At 32.8% G+C, this 16,943-nt stretch overlaps 1 protein-coding gene across 1 annotated transcript; it reads left to right on the top strand.

Moving 5' to 3' along the window:
* Positions 1-1,539: 1,539 nt before the first annotated feature.
* On the top strand, positions 1,540-4,553 carry LOC107403688 (probable jasmonic acid carboxyl methyltransferase 2). Its single transcript, XM_016010595.4, has 4 exons — positions 1,540-1,712; positions 1,828-2,232; positions 3,607-3,879; positions 3,986-4,553. The coding sequence occupies exons 1-4, from the start codon at positions 1,638-1,640 to the stop codon at positions 4,343-4,345; spliced, it is 1,113 nt and encodes a 370-aa protein (XP_015866081.1). The 5' UTR covers positions 1,540-1,637; the 3' UTR covers positions 4,346-4,553.
* The last annotated feature ends 12,390 nt before the right edge of the window (positions 4,554-16,943 follow it).

Raw genomic sequence — 16,943 nt, 5'->3', positions numbered from 1 at the left:
ATCTCATGGAGCGAAATTGATCAAATGCTGGATAAAGCTTCTAAGATGGTCCACGTGATAGATCGTTAAGTTGACGAGGTGAACAATAACACGTTTTTTTCATTTTTCATTTTTCATTTTTCATTTTTCATTTTTTTTTTCATCATAACAATAACACGTTTTAATTATGAGAAATGATGGGAACATAGTGTACTATGTTTCGATTGCCATTTAAAACATCTAACTTTACACGAAAATCATTCATAACATTAAATGCAAAATAAATATTGTTAGACAATGCTACACGTAATAACTAAAAGACTTGAGCGTAACCATACATATAATAATTTTTCAAACTTAAGAGACTTGGCAGGTTTATTATTAGATTTTTTATTTTTAAACATTATGCTCATAGCTATCAGACCGTGTGAGAAGGAAAACAAGGTTATATATAATCCTAACCACATACTTTCGTGGTTCCAAGTGACCCAAGTATACGACAAGTCTGGCTTCTCTTAAAATTTAATTGGGGAAAATTACAAAATGCCTCATGCGTTTGCGCTTCTATTTTAACTTCACTATTAAAAAATTTTAATTATAAATTATGATATAATATCAAATTGTCTTTTTTTTAAAATCTAAAATATAACTTGTTTTGAATCAAAATTGATAAAAATTATAATAAATTTTTTCAATTCATTCTTCATCCATTTTGTTATGAGGATGATGATGATAATAAAGTTCTTTTTAGCCATATATTTTATCTATATAAACAACATAATACAAAATTCTATTCTAATAATTATTTTAAAAACTTATTATTCTTATTATTCTTTTCCAAGTATTTCCGTGGACCCAAAATATGAAAAGCTTATGCCTCACAATTTCTTTTACAAAAAAACAAATTGATTTCCTTGGGATTGAGGTTTATGGTCGTCGTAGGTTGTTAACTGTGCGTTACGTTGAGGACCCACACCACCTTTTTTTCCTATCAAGACAAACCAACCATTGTCCGGGGCGGTGCACTGCGTACTGCCTAGTGCCTATAGTACATGGCGGTGCTGGCATTGTCCATGTGTGATTGTGATCTGGGCAGTTCTGTCGGTCAATCGAGACTTTTAATAAGTATTTCACACATAAATTACAAATGAAATTTATCTTAAATTTTAAATTTTATTATTTGATATATTGTTCAATTAAAAAACAAGTGCTTTTGATAAACTCTTTTTAAGTACCAAAAATTATCAAGCCAGCAACATTAAACCGCAGAAAAATAAATAACGAAGTGACCACATTGTTTGGAAAACGTGTGGTTAGCATATGTATCGAAACAACGTGGTTACTCAGAAGCTACAACCTACCTATACATAGATGGGTCCACTACTACTGCTGCTGGTCCGGTACGTTAGGTGGAATTGCATGGTATAATTTAAATTTTTTGGTAAGGAATGGTATCGTTTAATTTAGTTTGCACCATCCACATGTAGCTATTTATGTCGTACTTAATTAGCTGGTCGATGGACTATCCACGTATACGTATAATATATATATAGAGACCACCCCTCACACCAAAATTTCACAATAAGGTTATTTTAATTGGCGAAATATATAATAGGCTTGTTTCTGTAAATCAGTCTTGTAGAGGAAATCAAGAAGATATGGAAACAATCCAAATACTTCACATGAACAAAGGTGCTGGAGACACCAGTTATGCTCAAAACTCCACTGTTCAGGTACTTCTTGTTCATTTTCTTTTTTTTTTAAATCTTTTTTTCTGAATTAATTTATTAGGAACTTTCTATGAACTGAGATTATTAAATTAAGCTTTTCTTAAAAACCTGTGTGCAGAGCAAAATAATATCCATAGCAAAGCCAGTGATTGAGGAAGCCATAATAGGGAGTTTGAGCATAAACATACCAGAAAGCATGGGCATAGCAGACTTGGGTTGCTCATCAGGGCCCAACACTTTGTCAGTGATTTCTCAGATAATAGACGTGGTTCATGCCAAATGCTGCTCCTTAGGCTGCTCATCACCAGAATTTAGTTTGTTCTTAAACGATCTCTTTAACAACGATTTCAACTATATTTTCGCCTCGTTGCCCAGGTTCTACCAAAACATCAAGAAAGAGAAAGGTCCCGAATTCGGACCCTTCTTTGTTTCCGGTGTTCCTGGTTCGTTTTATGGTCGATTGTTTCCCAGAAAGAGTCTGCATTTTGTCCACTCTTCTTCCAGTCTCCACTGGCTTTCTCAGGTAATTAAATTATATATATTGTCCTCTCTTTTCAATCTCTATTATATATATATATATATATATTTTTTTTTTTTTTGGCTTGACAATCTCTATTGTATATAGATACATATATATGATTTTATCATGATTAATCTAAGAAAACTTTTTATTTTGCAAACAAAAATTTTCATTTAGTTTTGCAAACAGCTTGAATTTGGGTCTATCTATAAAAGTTTAAAACTTACTTTATTTATTTATTTATTTATTTTGGCATCACTAAACTTATTATAATTGGTGAAGAGATTCACCGAGACAAAGTTTAAACCGTTTTACCTAGTGATAATATATATATATATATATATCTACATATATACATATTCTTATGATGGGGATTATTCGATTTAGGCTAGGTTATCCTTTTTCCAACAAAAGGGGAAAATAAAAGATAAAAGAAGAAGAAGAAAAGAAGATGAAGAAGAGAGAGGAAAGTCAACCTCATTTTTGTTTTATTCGACAACTTCAAGTGGGTGAAATAAGTGGTTTCAAATCTATCTTTCAGCCAAAAAAACAAAAAAAAAACAAAAAAAGGTGGTTTCAAATCTATCAAGCATGGATAATATGAATAAATTTGTGAACATAAATAAATATAGTAAACTACGAATAATTAAGTGTCTGAAACCAAAAACTTTATTTTCCAACTTAGTTTTGAGTTACGACTTACCACTATAATTTAGTTTTTTTTGGCGGACCACTAATTTAGTTTTAGTGGCCATATCATATCAAATTTCATATTTAGATTACTATTTCAATAATAAAATGGTGGAATAAGAAGTTGATTCTATTCCCACATGTCATGTCAATTAAATTATCCAATGGTTAAGATTTGTGCAAAATTTTGAATTTAAATAGAAAAATATATATATTTTGTTGTGTGTTAAACATTATAAATAAAATAATAAGAGAATATCTATATTGTGATCCTTCAACGCAAAGACTACCAATAATAAAACTTTCAAACGTTTTGCTTCTGTTCATTTATTTATTTATATTTTTGGGGTGGACAGGAAAAGATTTTGCTTAATTTATAAGATTTGATGTTCAACTCCATCTAACAACGTTTATATATGCTCTATTTTTTTTTCACAAATTTAAGCTTCAACTCCATCTAACAACGTTTATATAGGCTCTATTTTTTTCACAAATTTAAGCTTCTATAATTTATATATATGCTCAAACAAAATGACATGATTAATCAGAAAAAAATTTTCCCAAAAAAAATTTAGAGAATATGCACAAATTTTGTGCATGCTATATAGAGGTAATATTTGAGTATATATATGTGACTATACTGTTACATATTAAAATTAATCAAAGTGAAATATGAAAAAATTATAGGTTCCTCCCAGTCTGGAGAGCAATGCTAGGACGGCCTTAAACAAAGGAAAGCTCTACATTTCTAAAAGCAGTCCACAATGTGTACTGGACGCATACTCACTTCAATTCCACAATAATTTTTCTGTGTTTCTCAATTCTCGTTCAGAAGAAATAGTATCAGGAGGTCGCATGGTTTTGTCTTTGATGGGGAGGAGCACATCTGATCCCACCACTGAAGATAGTTGCTATCAATGGGAGCTCTTAGCCCAAGCATTGATGAGCATGGTTTCAGAGGTAACATATAACCGATCGAAACTAATTCATTCATGCATTTACCAAACGAGAGCTTAATCAAATTATATTAAATTAGTTTAATTCTTGCAAATATGGGGTATTGCAGGGTTTAATTGAAGAGGAAAAAGTTGATTCTTTCAACGCTCCCTATTATGCTCCATGCGCTGAAGAATTGAAGAGGGAAATACAAAACGACGGGTCGTTCGTATTGGATCACCTCGAAGCGTTTGAAATCGATTGGGATGGCGACGGTGGACATGTATATGACACGTTTGAAACACAATGTCGTGGACGGCGAGTCGCCAAGACTATAAGAGCCGTGGTTGAATCCATGCTAGAATCTCATTTCGGTAATGATATGAATATGGATGAATTATTTCGAAGGTTTGAACAGATGGTCGGCGATTATTTATCGAAGAACAAAACCAAGTACATGAATTTCGTAGTTTCACTTACAAGGAATTAAAAGCCCTACTCTGAAAGCTCTATTTTTATTTGGTTGGAGATATTTTGGGGAAAAAAAAAATTCCTATCGTATTATTATTGTAATTTCGTAATTCATTTATTTTCCTGTACTGCTGAAAAAAAACATACGTGTTATTTTATTTTATTTTACCAATAACTTGTATGACCTATTTCTTAATCTATTCACATTATGGTGACCATTGAAAGTATTATTCTTCCAAAACAAAAAAAAAAAAAAAAAAAAATGGAAAAGAAAAGAAAAAGAAAAAAAGTGCGTACCTCGTGAATGAAGCTGTACGATCTGCACATTCAAGTACTTTATACGGAGTTTACGTGTAATTTTTGTGTACACGAATTCATTTTGACCAGAACATTAATTATTTGTAATTTAAACATGATCCAAGCAATGAAATACTGTTCAATGAAAGTTAATTTCTTCAAGCGATGATCTTTTTTTTTTTTTTTTTTTTCTCTCTCGATATGCTTCGAGGAATGATGTTCAAATCCAAAGCAGCCATTCAGAAGTATATACTAAAAAAAAAAAAAAGGGAAAAAAAAGAAGAAGGTTTCCGATGATTTTTTTTTTTTTTTTCTTTTTCAATAGAAAGTTTCATTGGACTTGGTGACTTGGTTGCGTCTGCATGTGTCAAATATATACACCATGCAATCTCCTTTAAGTTGACATTTTTTGCTTTTTGGTAGTATCCTATATTTCAACATTCATATAAGAGGCCATCGGCCAACGACGTAAATTAGGAGGAAAACTTACACTTTATACAAGTTTTTCTCAAAAAGATAAGGAGCCAAGCCATTTAAATTTCGTGTTGGCATTCGTCATCTTTTTCTCATGGTAAAATCTCTATTGGGACCTATGTTTAGGTATGTTTAGGTGGAGATTAAAAATGAAATCCATATTAAATATTTATGTTTAAGAGTTTATTTTTCTATTTTAAATTTTTAATATTAAAAAAAATATATTTTTTTAATGATTAACATATAAAAGGCATATATATATATATATATATATATATATCACAATTTGCCTTTTAATTAATGCGGGATAGATAGTCAAGTGTACGAGAAAATTGAAGCTTCACAAGGATTGCACACCCAGGTTTATAATAACAAGGCAATCTAGGATCCTTTGTGAATTTAACCTAAAACAATGATATTACTTTTAATATAATTAGGATGCAATAAAAAAATTACAGTAATAATAATAGTCAATGTAACAAGTTATATCATTTAAATAGTACAATTTATTTTAAAGATAAATATAGAGTGATTAAATTTTTTTATTAAAATTTTGGTATCCATGATTTGATAATTTTTAAATAGCTTATCTATCAATGTATATAAAACAATATTAATTTAACACCATTAAAAATCTGCCACATAATTGGTTACTAAATTTTAGTAAAAAAATTTGATATTGTAGCATTGCTCGTCTTTTAAATATGTTTTTTAAAATAAAATCTAAAAAGGGAAATAACAATTATATAATACTTGTATGGCATCCATTTAAAATTGTTATAAAAGGTTAATTGGATTTTTTCAAATTTGATTGACAGTTTATTTTTTCTATGTGACAACCAATATGATAATATGACTTCCTAAATAAGTCCTCATGGCATCTTTTATCATTCAAGGATATATATATATATATATATATCATTGAAGGATGAATTAAATTTTATTATATCACATGATTTTTGAAATACAAATACAAATGGGATGCATAACAATAATATTGCTTCCGTCCCTAAAATAAATAAATATATCTTGATAGTTGACAAATGAACTATATAAAAGTTGAAAATTTGTACATTATTGTTTTTTAAAAACATGATTCAATCCATCCTTTATTTTAACTTTTTAAAATAACAAATTTGTTTTCCAAATATAAGAAGTTAAATCCACTCTCCATATTGAATATTATATAATTTAATTTAATATAGTAACAACTTTCTATGCCATTTTTATGTTTTAATTATTAATTTTTATTCTATCTTTTAATTATTAATAATTGTGAGGAAATTTAAATAAAGAATGAGGAAAAAAAAATATAACATTAAATGTTTATAGAAAAAATAAAAATAAAAAGCATATATGAATGCTTGGAGAACTTCTTAAAATTATATTATTTTTCAATAATGAAAAATACTGTTTATCATTAAAAAATTTATCTTTAAAAAAAAAAAAAAAAAAAACTCTTTTGGAAATGCTCTAAGCTTATATAAGGATTGAAAAACTCAACAAGATTAACACGAGACATGATTTGTTAGCACAAATTGCCACCTATGGCCCTACTTGGTTGATACTGATCCAAGCAAGATCAAGGTGACATGGTTAACTTTTTAATTACTAATAATTAAGAAGAAATTTAAATACATAATAAAGAAAGAAGTGTAAAAATAAATGTTTATAAAAAAAAAATATTGCTGGAAAGTATTTTAAAATTATACTTTTTATATTGATAGAAGCTATTTATTATTAAAAAGATATATCTTTATTTTACAAAACATTTTTAGAAAATGCTCTAAGCTTATGTAAGGATTGAAAAACTCGACACAACTGATTTTCTTATCACAAATTGCCACCTATCCACTTGCCTTATGTGGTTAATGCTGAACCAAGCAGGATCGAGGTGGCTGGCTTCCTCCTAATCAATTCGAAGACTTATTTTAAACCATCCATTTGAAAGAAAATTTTCATTGTCCAGAGAAAAATGGAAACACGCCAGACAAGCCACCCACTCTTATGAATGAATCTTCATCGACTTGCCCGGCACGGCCTGATATCCGCGGTGCACCGTCCCTAACGGGGCGGTTTTTTCCTGAAAATTCGAGGATGCGGGGCAGATTCGGGGCAAATGCCTAAAAACCGAGTCGGGGACGGGGAATAATAACCCCGTCCCGAACCCGCCCCGATATATATATATATATATATATATATATATTTATTATTTTTTTTTACAAAATTTCATTTATATAAAATCATTTTTTTCTTTTCTTTTCATTTATTTTTTTAAATATGTATTTTATTATAATTGTAAATTTGTTCCTTGATGTATTTTATGATATTTTTATTGCATTGTAGTCATTTTCTTTATATTTTAATCATAAAATAATTTTTTTATATAAATTTCTAAAAAAAATATCAATTAAAAAACAAAATGGGGAAAACCGTCCCGCTCCGTCCCCGCCCCGCACCTAAATAAACGGGAAAATTCGCGGGGATGAGATGTAAAATTTCCCGCGGAGACGGGGACGGGATTTTAAAAACCGGCCCAGTCCCGCCCCGTTGACATCCCTATTACTGTTTATGATGAAGTTGCTACTGTTTTGAGTTTGCTGTTGCTGTTGCTGGTGCTGCTGTATTGCTGCTGGTGCTGCCGAGCTTATTGTTGCAGTTGCCCAGCTTTCTGTGTTGCTGTCAAGCTGCTGTTGCCAAGCTATTGTGTTGCCGTCGAGCTATGTTGCTGCTGAATTGTCGAGCTGCCGAGTTATGTTGATGCATCTCCATCAAGAGATTTCATTGGTTAAGAGATTATTTTTTGTAGTTGGTTTTAAAGTTGGTGTGGTAAGATCGATTTTTATTTTAAGTGGTCGAACATGTACAAATCATAATAAAAAATAAAAAGGAAGGTTTTGTATTTTGCAAACAAACTTATCGATTTGTGCTATTGATAATCATCACTAGAACATTTTTTGTTTGATTATCCGTGGTGGCCCTGAGGTATCCGTTGACCACCTAAGTTCGTGTTGGACTGCATTTTTTCCATTGACGATTTTACCCTTCTGTTTTTTTTTTTTTTTTTTTTTTTTTTTTTTTTTTTTGGTTTTTGCCCTTTTCTCTACCTAATTATTATCAAAATTGGTTGTTGTCTTGTTGATTAGTTATTTCTTTCTTTTGAACGATGCTTTTGTTTTTTATTGCCACCGTTTAATTCTTTTAGATTCTAAAATTATGGTGTTTTTTTTTTTGGATGAAAAATTATTGCGTAATTATTTATGAGAAAATGAACAAGTTTTACAAGGATTGGACATGTCTCTTCCATTTTTATATTTACTACCCAAAAAAAAAAAAAAATCTTCCTATTTCTTTATTACAACATATCACCATTAAGATAAATTTTCTATTTTCATCAATTAGAACCAATTATAGCAAGGATGCCAGAAGATTAACCTCAGTTTATAAGAGAGCAATTGATGGATTATATATGTATAAAAAGTTAACAATAGAAAACAATAAAATATTTCCTTATTCTTCCTTTTTGTTTTTTTTGTTTTTTTTTCAGTAATAAACATTTCCTTCTCTTTCTTGTTCGCTATATTTCCCTCTCATTATCTTACACCATGGATAGGATTTAAATTTTTATATTGACATCTTCTACGCAACTTTTATACATGTTCACCTTTCGTCCTTCTCTTTCATACATGTTCACCTTTCGTCCGTCTATTTCAACTGATATGATTTTCTTGTTTATATCCTCCACATCAACAAAACTTGCACTCATAACTCGGTTATATATATATATATATATATATATGTATGTATATTTGGATTTTTTTTTTCTCGATTTCTTCTTAAATTCTAACTAGGAGCTGAGACAAAATGAGGTTTAATTTTTTTTTTTTTTTTGGGGTAAGGTTCATTCTATAAATTGTAATCAACATACAAAAAAGTTTTGAGCTCAAACAACCCAAGGCCTTCTAGTGAGATATGAGATGTTTTTTTTTTACCTTTTAACTATTTTCCAACAATTAGGTAAATAAAAAAAAATTATATTTAACAAATAATATCCAAAATTACATGAAATAAGTATCTATCATATTTTTAAAGAAAATTAATATCACAAATTACAAATTTATAAAATAATATATGTATTAGGGTTTACAATAGGACTATAAAAATATTCCAAGGTTCATTTTACCAAATAAACCAATCAAAAATCAAGAGTGAGTGATCCCAACAAGACTCATTACAATTTTGGTTAAATAAAACATCCAAACTCATCATTAGAATATCAAGGTCAATAAGTGAGTTAACAAGTTCATATAATTATTTTAACAATCATGTCATTAGTTTGTTTATTTGTTTGATTTTTTTTTTGAGGAATTTAATCATTTTTCGTATAAATTTTATACATGTTCACCTTTCGTCCTTCTCTTTCTTACATGTTCACCTTTCGTCCGTCTATTTCAACTAATATGATTGTCTTGTTTATATCCTCCACATCAACAAAACTTGCACTCATAACTCGGTTATATATATATATATATATATATATATATATATTTGGATTTTTTTTCTCGATTTCTTCTTAAATTCTAACTAGGAGCTGAGATAAGAGGGGGAGGGGGGGGGGGGGGGTGGGTGGGGTAAGGTTCATTCTATAAATTGTAATCAACAAACAAAAAAGTGTTGAGCTCAAACAAAACCATGGATGATATATTTCACTAGGAATAAGTGAAGGCTTATAAATTTCATATTGTGACATTAATAAAGGCCCAAGGCCTTCTAGTGAGATATGAGATTTTTTTTTTTTAACCTTTTAACTATTTTCCAACAATTAGGTAAATAAAAAAAATTATATTTAACAAATAATATCCAAAATTACATTAAATAAGTATCTATCATATTTTTAAAGAAAATTAATATCACAAATTACAAATTTATAAAATAATATATGTATTAGGGTTTACAATAGGACTATAAAAATATTCCAAGGTTCATTTTACCTAATAAACCAATCAAAAATCAAGAGTGAGTGATCCCAACAAGACTCATTACAATTTTGGTTAAATAAAACATCCAAACTCATCATTAGAATATCAAGGTCAATAAGTGAGTTAACAAGTTCATATAATTATTTTAACAATCATGTCATTAGTTTGTTTATTTGTTTGATTTTTTTTTTGAGGAATTTAATCATTTTTCGTATAAATTTAATTATAAGTAAACCTCTTGAGTTTGTTATGTTATAGCCTGTAGTGGGTTATAGAAATGTCTAATAAGGCCAGGGAGGAAGAGGCTAAAAAGGTGTTAGAGGTGAATAATTAATTATTATCTTTTGTTGTTTGGTCAAGGAAGGTTCAGTATAAATGGACTAATTTTTTTAAAAAAATATTTCTATAAAAAAATTAAAGCAAACAATTTGAAAAATTGTTAAGTGGGATAGACGTCGTGGATTCGAGAGATAGTTTGCAAGCAGTCAAGGTTGCAGCCGAATTGGCAAGTGTATGTTTCATGTTCGAATATGTAACAGCGCGGCAATGCCGATAATCGAAAAAAAAAAATAGTTTGCTAGGTTTATTTTGTTTTTTGTTTTCTCTTTTTTAATAATTTGGAAAATTGAACAAAATATTAAAATATTAATCATGTAACCTTCCGCCACGTGCGTATTGTATTTCCTAGTTTCTAATCTCCCACGCCACGTGCCTACATATTTCCTGTTCTTTTTTTTTTTTTTTTTTTTGGCTGAAAGTGGGGCTTCATTACAAACCAAAACAAAAGGCTTGAACAACATCAAGCCCTAGACTCGGGAGGCTTCCTCATGTACACTCTCCCGAGTCGTGGGTAAAGCAACAAGAGAAGACCAGAGCCAGTTATAGGCCCATAAATATCTTGGCTCGCCACCCATTGACAAACAGAGTGCGCTAGCACATTCGCTGTTCTTGGAGCCCAACAAAACGTACACATATTGAAAGTAGATAAAAGTAAAACTATATCTTGGAAGATCGGTTCTGAGGCCCAGTGAAGAGACTTGCTATCATTCTTATTTAAGGCTTGGATAACTGTTAACGCATCTGATTCCATAATCACATTGGACCAATCAAAAAACTTTGCTAATTGTATGGCCTTCAAGATGGCTTCTAATTCTACAGATTCAGAGTTGTGAACAGCTGATTTGAAAGTCTGAATATGGAGGAGCTTATCGTGATCATTCTTGCAATCACAGCAAGATGACTACCATGTTTTGGCACAGCTGCATCAGAGTTTAATTTCATCGTACCCCTTGGAGGATTTCTCCAACCGGTACTAATAGAAGCACTGATGGTCTGATTTTGAATTTCAGCTCAGCCATCTCTCTTTCTGGCTTCCTTCAGTTCGTTGTATCAAATCATTACAGTCCTCGGGGACAATTCGATAGCTGGTATTTCTTCATGGAGCTTTTTGTTTCTTAACCACCATAAATGTTCCATTAGAATTGTGCTGAAGTTGAAGAACTCATCTTTATCCTCTGGATGAACTGAAAGAATATCGGATGGATTGGCTAAGCAGAGAAGATGATCAAAAAAATCGTTGCTGGTTACTCGATCCCATCTAATTCCCCAGGGGGTCGTAAACCAAAGTCTTCTAGCTATCTCGCAGTGAAAGAAGACATGAAGCTCATCTTCTACACATTGGCAACCATGACACACTCAATGCTATCTACACGAAGACCTCTGGCAGCAAGATTTGAGCGCAGGGCTATACTCGCATTAGCCAACTTCCACATGAAGTATTTAGTGCGTTCATGCACATTGCTTCTCCATAAAGTGGTCCACCAAAAGTTTTCCCCTTCCTCAAGGTTTTCTACCATCTCATAAGTAGATTTGATGAAAAAAACACCTAATCTTATACCTGTCCATATGAGTTTATCCTGGAGATTGGTCTGGGCCTAGAACATCTCCTTTATACATTTGACAGAATCTTGATCAAATAGTTCCTCCAAACGATTCTTGTTCCAACTTCCCTTAAGCAATTTTAAGGAGTTTACCATACCCATAGGAGTGTGATCCAAATTTCTTGGGATAGGTTTGAAAGCAGGAAGACTGGGAATCCAGGGGTCTTCCCAAAAATTCAGATTATCACCTTTGCCCACATGGAAACAAAGACCATTGTGTAATAAAGACTTACTTTGAAAAATGCCCTTCCAAAGCCACAAGGAATTCTTTTTCTTCTTTGTAACACCCCATCCCGAAGTACATCGGAAATTTCTAAAATTTGACCAAGGTTGACCGAGTTTGATCGCCGTTTACCGAGAAGGGGTCAGATGTTGACTTTTTGGTCTTGATGAAATTTCACATTGACCGAGGTCCCGTTACGAAGAACACATTGGCACGAGTTCATAGACTAGTAGCATGTTGAAAACGGAGCTACGGTTCGAAAGTTATGAGCAAAACAAGTTGAAGTCCAAATTGTCCAAGGGTGCTGGATTGATTTTTTATTTTTGGGGATATGAGCTTTGACTCATGTACAAATGTGAATTACTCCTCTATACGAGTTTGTAAACTAGCAGTACACCTGATTTAGACATTTTGTTAAAAAGTTATGGACCTGTAAAGTTTTTCAAATACAGTATTATTTTAATATTATTTTTAAATATGTGAACAGTGTGCCACGTGTGACTTAATCAAGGGTGCCATGTGTCATAATGAGAAGATGCCACATGTCAACCATATTAAATACTATATTATCTTAATATTATTTAGTTATTTTATTATTTTATTATTATTATTATTTAAAAAATTTTTTTTTTTTCCTCGTGTGGGGAAACACCCACGAAAAATGGCTTTCTTTTTCTTTTTCTTTTCTTTTCTTCTTCTTCTTCCTTCTTCCTTCCTTCTCCCTCTCGGCTTCACCCCGTTTCTCTTTTTTTGGATCATATGAAGCCACACGCGCCTGATGGGGAGGAAGAGGGGGAAGATTCCAACCAAAAGCTGGAAAATGGCAGCCAACCGTCGCCGGATGCGGCCGAATCGGGCTTGTTGCCGGTGACGGCAAGGTTGGCTTCGTCGGCAATCCGGCCACCACCCGGCCAAATTGATACTCCTTTCCATCTATTTTAGACCTTCTGAGCTCGATTTTTAGGTCCATTTAGCTCAATTCCTTATCGTTTGAGAGATACGACAAGTTGAAGTTTGGCCAAAACTTCTCATCTATTCTACCGGTCCCTGCCGATCAAATTGGGTCCAATGAAGGTCCGTAATGTGATCCTCGTCTCCTTAGCTTTCCATAGGCACCTTATTTATGAATTTTGGATACCGTTTGTGTTAAACTCCCCCGGGTATGGGATATTATTTATCCGAATAAAATATTAATTTATTTGAGTTATATAATATTGTTGTTCTAGGAGCACATGTGCGTCGTGGAATTGATCCCATGGAGGATCTTGGGTTAATTGCGTGCTCGAGGTGAGTGAACCACCTTCAAACTTAATTTCGGGTGTCAAATTGTCAGGACCCGTCCAGAATTCCTCCTCCGGAACCCTAGACAGCCCTGATCCCAGGGAAATACCACCGAACCTTCCAACGGAAAATCCGGCAGCACCTCCCCTAAGGGATTTACTTACCACAAATTTACCTGCACTGAAAACACACTTCAAAAATATCCCCTTATTCCTCCCACAAACTACAAATTGGTTCCACAAATTTCAGCACTTCAAAACAAAAATACAGTAATCCAGTGCAAGATAAATACAACAAGAGTGAAAGAAATAGTACAACTGCAATAAAGAAGAACAGGGTACTTCACGAAGCAAAACAGCGATGAAGATCGAGTCCGCTCCGAATGAACACCGACAACCTGGTACCTAGAGGAACGGAATTTAAGAGTGTGAGATGCTAATCATCTCAGTGAGCGACCCTACTACTATACAATATAATACCACGGTAATAGGTATATAAATGATAATTATTTGGAAATAATATTTTCTCTCAAAACCCTTACAATTCTCTCAGTTGGAAAGATTCCCCTTTTAAAACATTTTCACAAAACCCTTTATCCATATTCCCCGAAAACCAAGACATCAATTAAATACCAGAAGCGGTAACAATTAAATTTTTAATTCCAATTCAGTTTCCAAACATTTTATTTTTAAAACATAGTTCTGAAAATCATTTGATGCACCCACTATATACCAGTGGCGCCAGAGTACCCAGCGTCCCGAGGTACTGCCAGACAGGAGGTTATAGAGAGAAACCGGCATACGGTCGCATGGCGTCCCACTGCGCCGCTGCTAACCTGGTGTCCCGGCCAAAGGGGGGTGGCCACCCTCTCCGATGGCATCCACAGGACACCCTCATAATATCACCTGCGCGCTACTCACACCCACCTGCGCGCTAATCATATCCGTGTGCACAATATCCATATCACATATACCATATCACATAATCAGAACACCAGTACGTGCACGGTGCATCTAAAAATCATAAAATCCATAAATTTAAATTATAAAACAAATTTCACATTTTTCATAAACATAGCGGGCATAATCCATCCACTTGAACCGGGAATTTTCCCACAATTTCTTTGTAATCAATGCCATAAATTCCATGATTTTCAAATCCACCAACTTTCAAATCCATCAATTCAAATATCCACATTTTCCCAATAGCATAAATAATGCTCAAAATATCATAATCAAATCTCATAATATTTCATGGGCATATTTTATAAAAATTGAAATCACCAACATAACCAAATATTTTCCTTGAAATATTTGAAATTCAAATCGTGCCCAATTTAACATTAAAACCACACCAATTTCAAAATCCTCAAAACCATAAATTAATTTCACATGGCATAAATTTGTAGAATTCGCATTTTCTTAAATCCAATAAATTCATAAATAATTCTACAATAAATCCAATAAATATTTGGCACATAAAAATTAAATTCCAAATATTTAAATCACACATAATATATTCACCAATTAAATTTCCCAAAATTAAATTGAAGGTGGGTCACTCACCTGGAGCACGCAATTAACCCACGATCCACTACGGGATCAATTCTACGACTCACCGGTGCTCCTAAAACAAAATTCACAGACAGTCAAATAAATTAATATTTTATTCGGGTAAATAATACCCGGTACCCGGGGGCTCAAACACAAACTTTAACCAAAATGGTCGAATGATATACCGAATCGAAGCTTGTGGGACGAGGATCACCAATCCGGTCTCCGTCGACCTCAATTCCGCCGGAGGTGGCCGGAATTTGGTCGGAAAGTTTCGGCCGGTGTTCACTTCCCCATATCTCGCAAACCGCTTCGAATTTCTGGGATTGGAGGCCATTTTTGGATTCAGAGGACCCAAAATAGGGGGATAGGAGGCTCAATTGGGAGTGGGCTGGCCGGAAAACACAAGAAAAGAGGAGAGAGAAACTTGGCCGGCCGGCGGCTTCTCCGGCCCGATCGGCGCGCGTCCGGCGGCGGATGGCCGTGAAACTTGGCGGCCGAGCTCGCGAGGTGGCGGGCTTCCTTGGTGGCTGGCGCGTGAGGGCTATGGGTGGCCGGAATTTGAAACACAGGAGAGAGAGGGACGGTCGGGAGAGAAGAAAGAAAAGCTGCGTGTGTGTGTGTATTTCGGGGAAGAAGAAGGGAAAAAAGAAAACAAAAAGAAAAAGAAAGAATGGTGTTTTCCCACGTGGGGAAAGAAAAAGAAAAAGAAAAAGAAAAAGAAAAAGAAAAAGGAAAAGAAAAAGAAATAAAAAAGAAATAATTAAATAATATTAATAATAATATTATTATTCAAAAATAATAAAATAATTTGATTTTTTTTTTTTTTCACATGGTTGACATGTGGCATTTCACCATGGTGACACATGGCCACCTTCATTGAATCACACGTGGCACCTCGTTATGCGTGTAAAAATAATATTAAAATAATACAGTATTTGAAAAACTTTACAGGTCGATAACTTTCAAACCACATGTCCAAATCGGACGTGCCGCTAGTCTACGGACTCGTATCGACGAGCACTTCACAACCATGCATGAGTCAAAGCTCAACCTTGCATGAATAAAAAGTCAACTCCGGCACCCCTTGGACAGTTTGGACCTCAACTTGTTTTGCTCATAACTTTCAAACCGTAGCTCCGTTTTCGACATGCTACCAGTCTACGAACTCGTGGCATCGTGCACTTCGCCACGGTACCCTAGTCAACTCAAAATTCTCACCGAGTCAAAAAGTCAACTTTTGATCCCTTTCGGTCAACGGTCAACCTCGGTCAACATGCACGGATTCCGGTGCGATTTGGGACGGGGTGTTACACAAATTATATTTATTTTGTGATAATTAAATGTTTGGATTTAATATTTATGTGTTAAATATTTAGCAAAATTATATTTGAAATTTTGATGGCACAATTTGAATAAATTGAAATGTATATGTGCATTAAAGCATATTTTGATTTTGATAAACTTAAGGAATATTTATTTTAAATTATTGATAATTTCATTGATGGAATTATTATGTGTTTGAAATGTATATTTATGAGAATTTTGATTATTGTGGATTTTATGATGTTTAAATGACATATTTGATTCAAATTGGTTTTTGAATATTTGAGAAAGAAATATTGATTCAATTTATTATGTTTCAAAAATATCTATGCCATTGGAAAATTTGGATATTTAAATTGATGGAATTGAGAGTTGATGGAATTTATACGATGAATTTATGACGATGATTTATAAAGGAATTGTAGAAAATTTACGGGTTTAATTGTATGGAATAAACCCGGTAGTTTTTATGAGATTTTGAGATTTGAAAATAAATATATTGGTTTATGATTTTTTAGATGCACCATACACGTACTGGTGTTCT

The sequence above is a fragment of the Ziziphus jujuba genome, chromosome 5 (assembly GCF_031755915.1).
Source record: "Ziziphus jujuba cultivar Dongzao chromosome 5, ASM3175591v1".
NCBI lineage: Eukaryota > Viridiplantae > Streptophyta > Magnoliopsida > Rosales > Rhamnaceae > Ziziphus > Ziziphus jujuba.
This window is presented reverse-complemented; position numbering and strand designations above follow the sequence as displayed.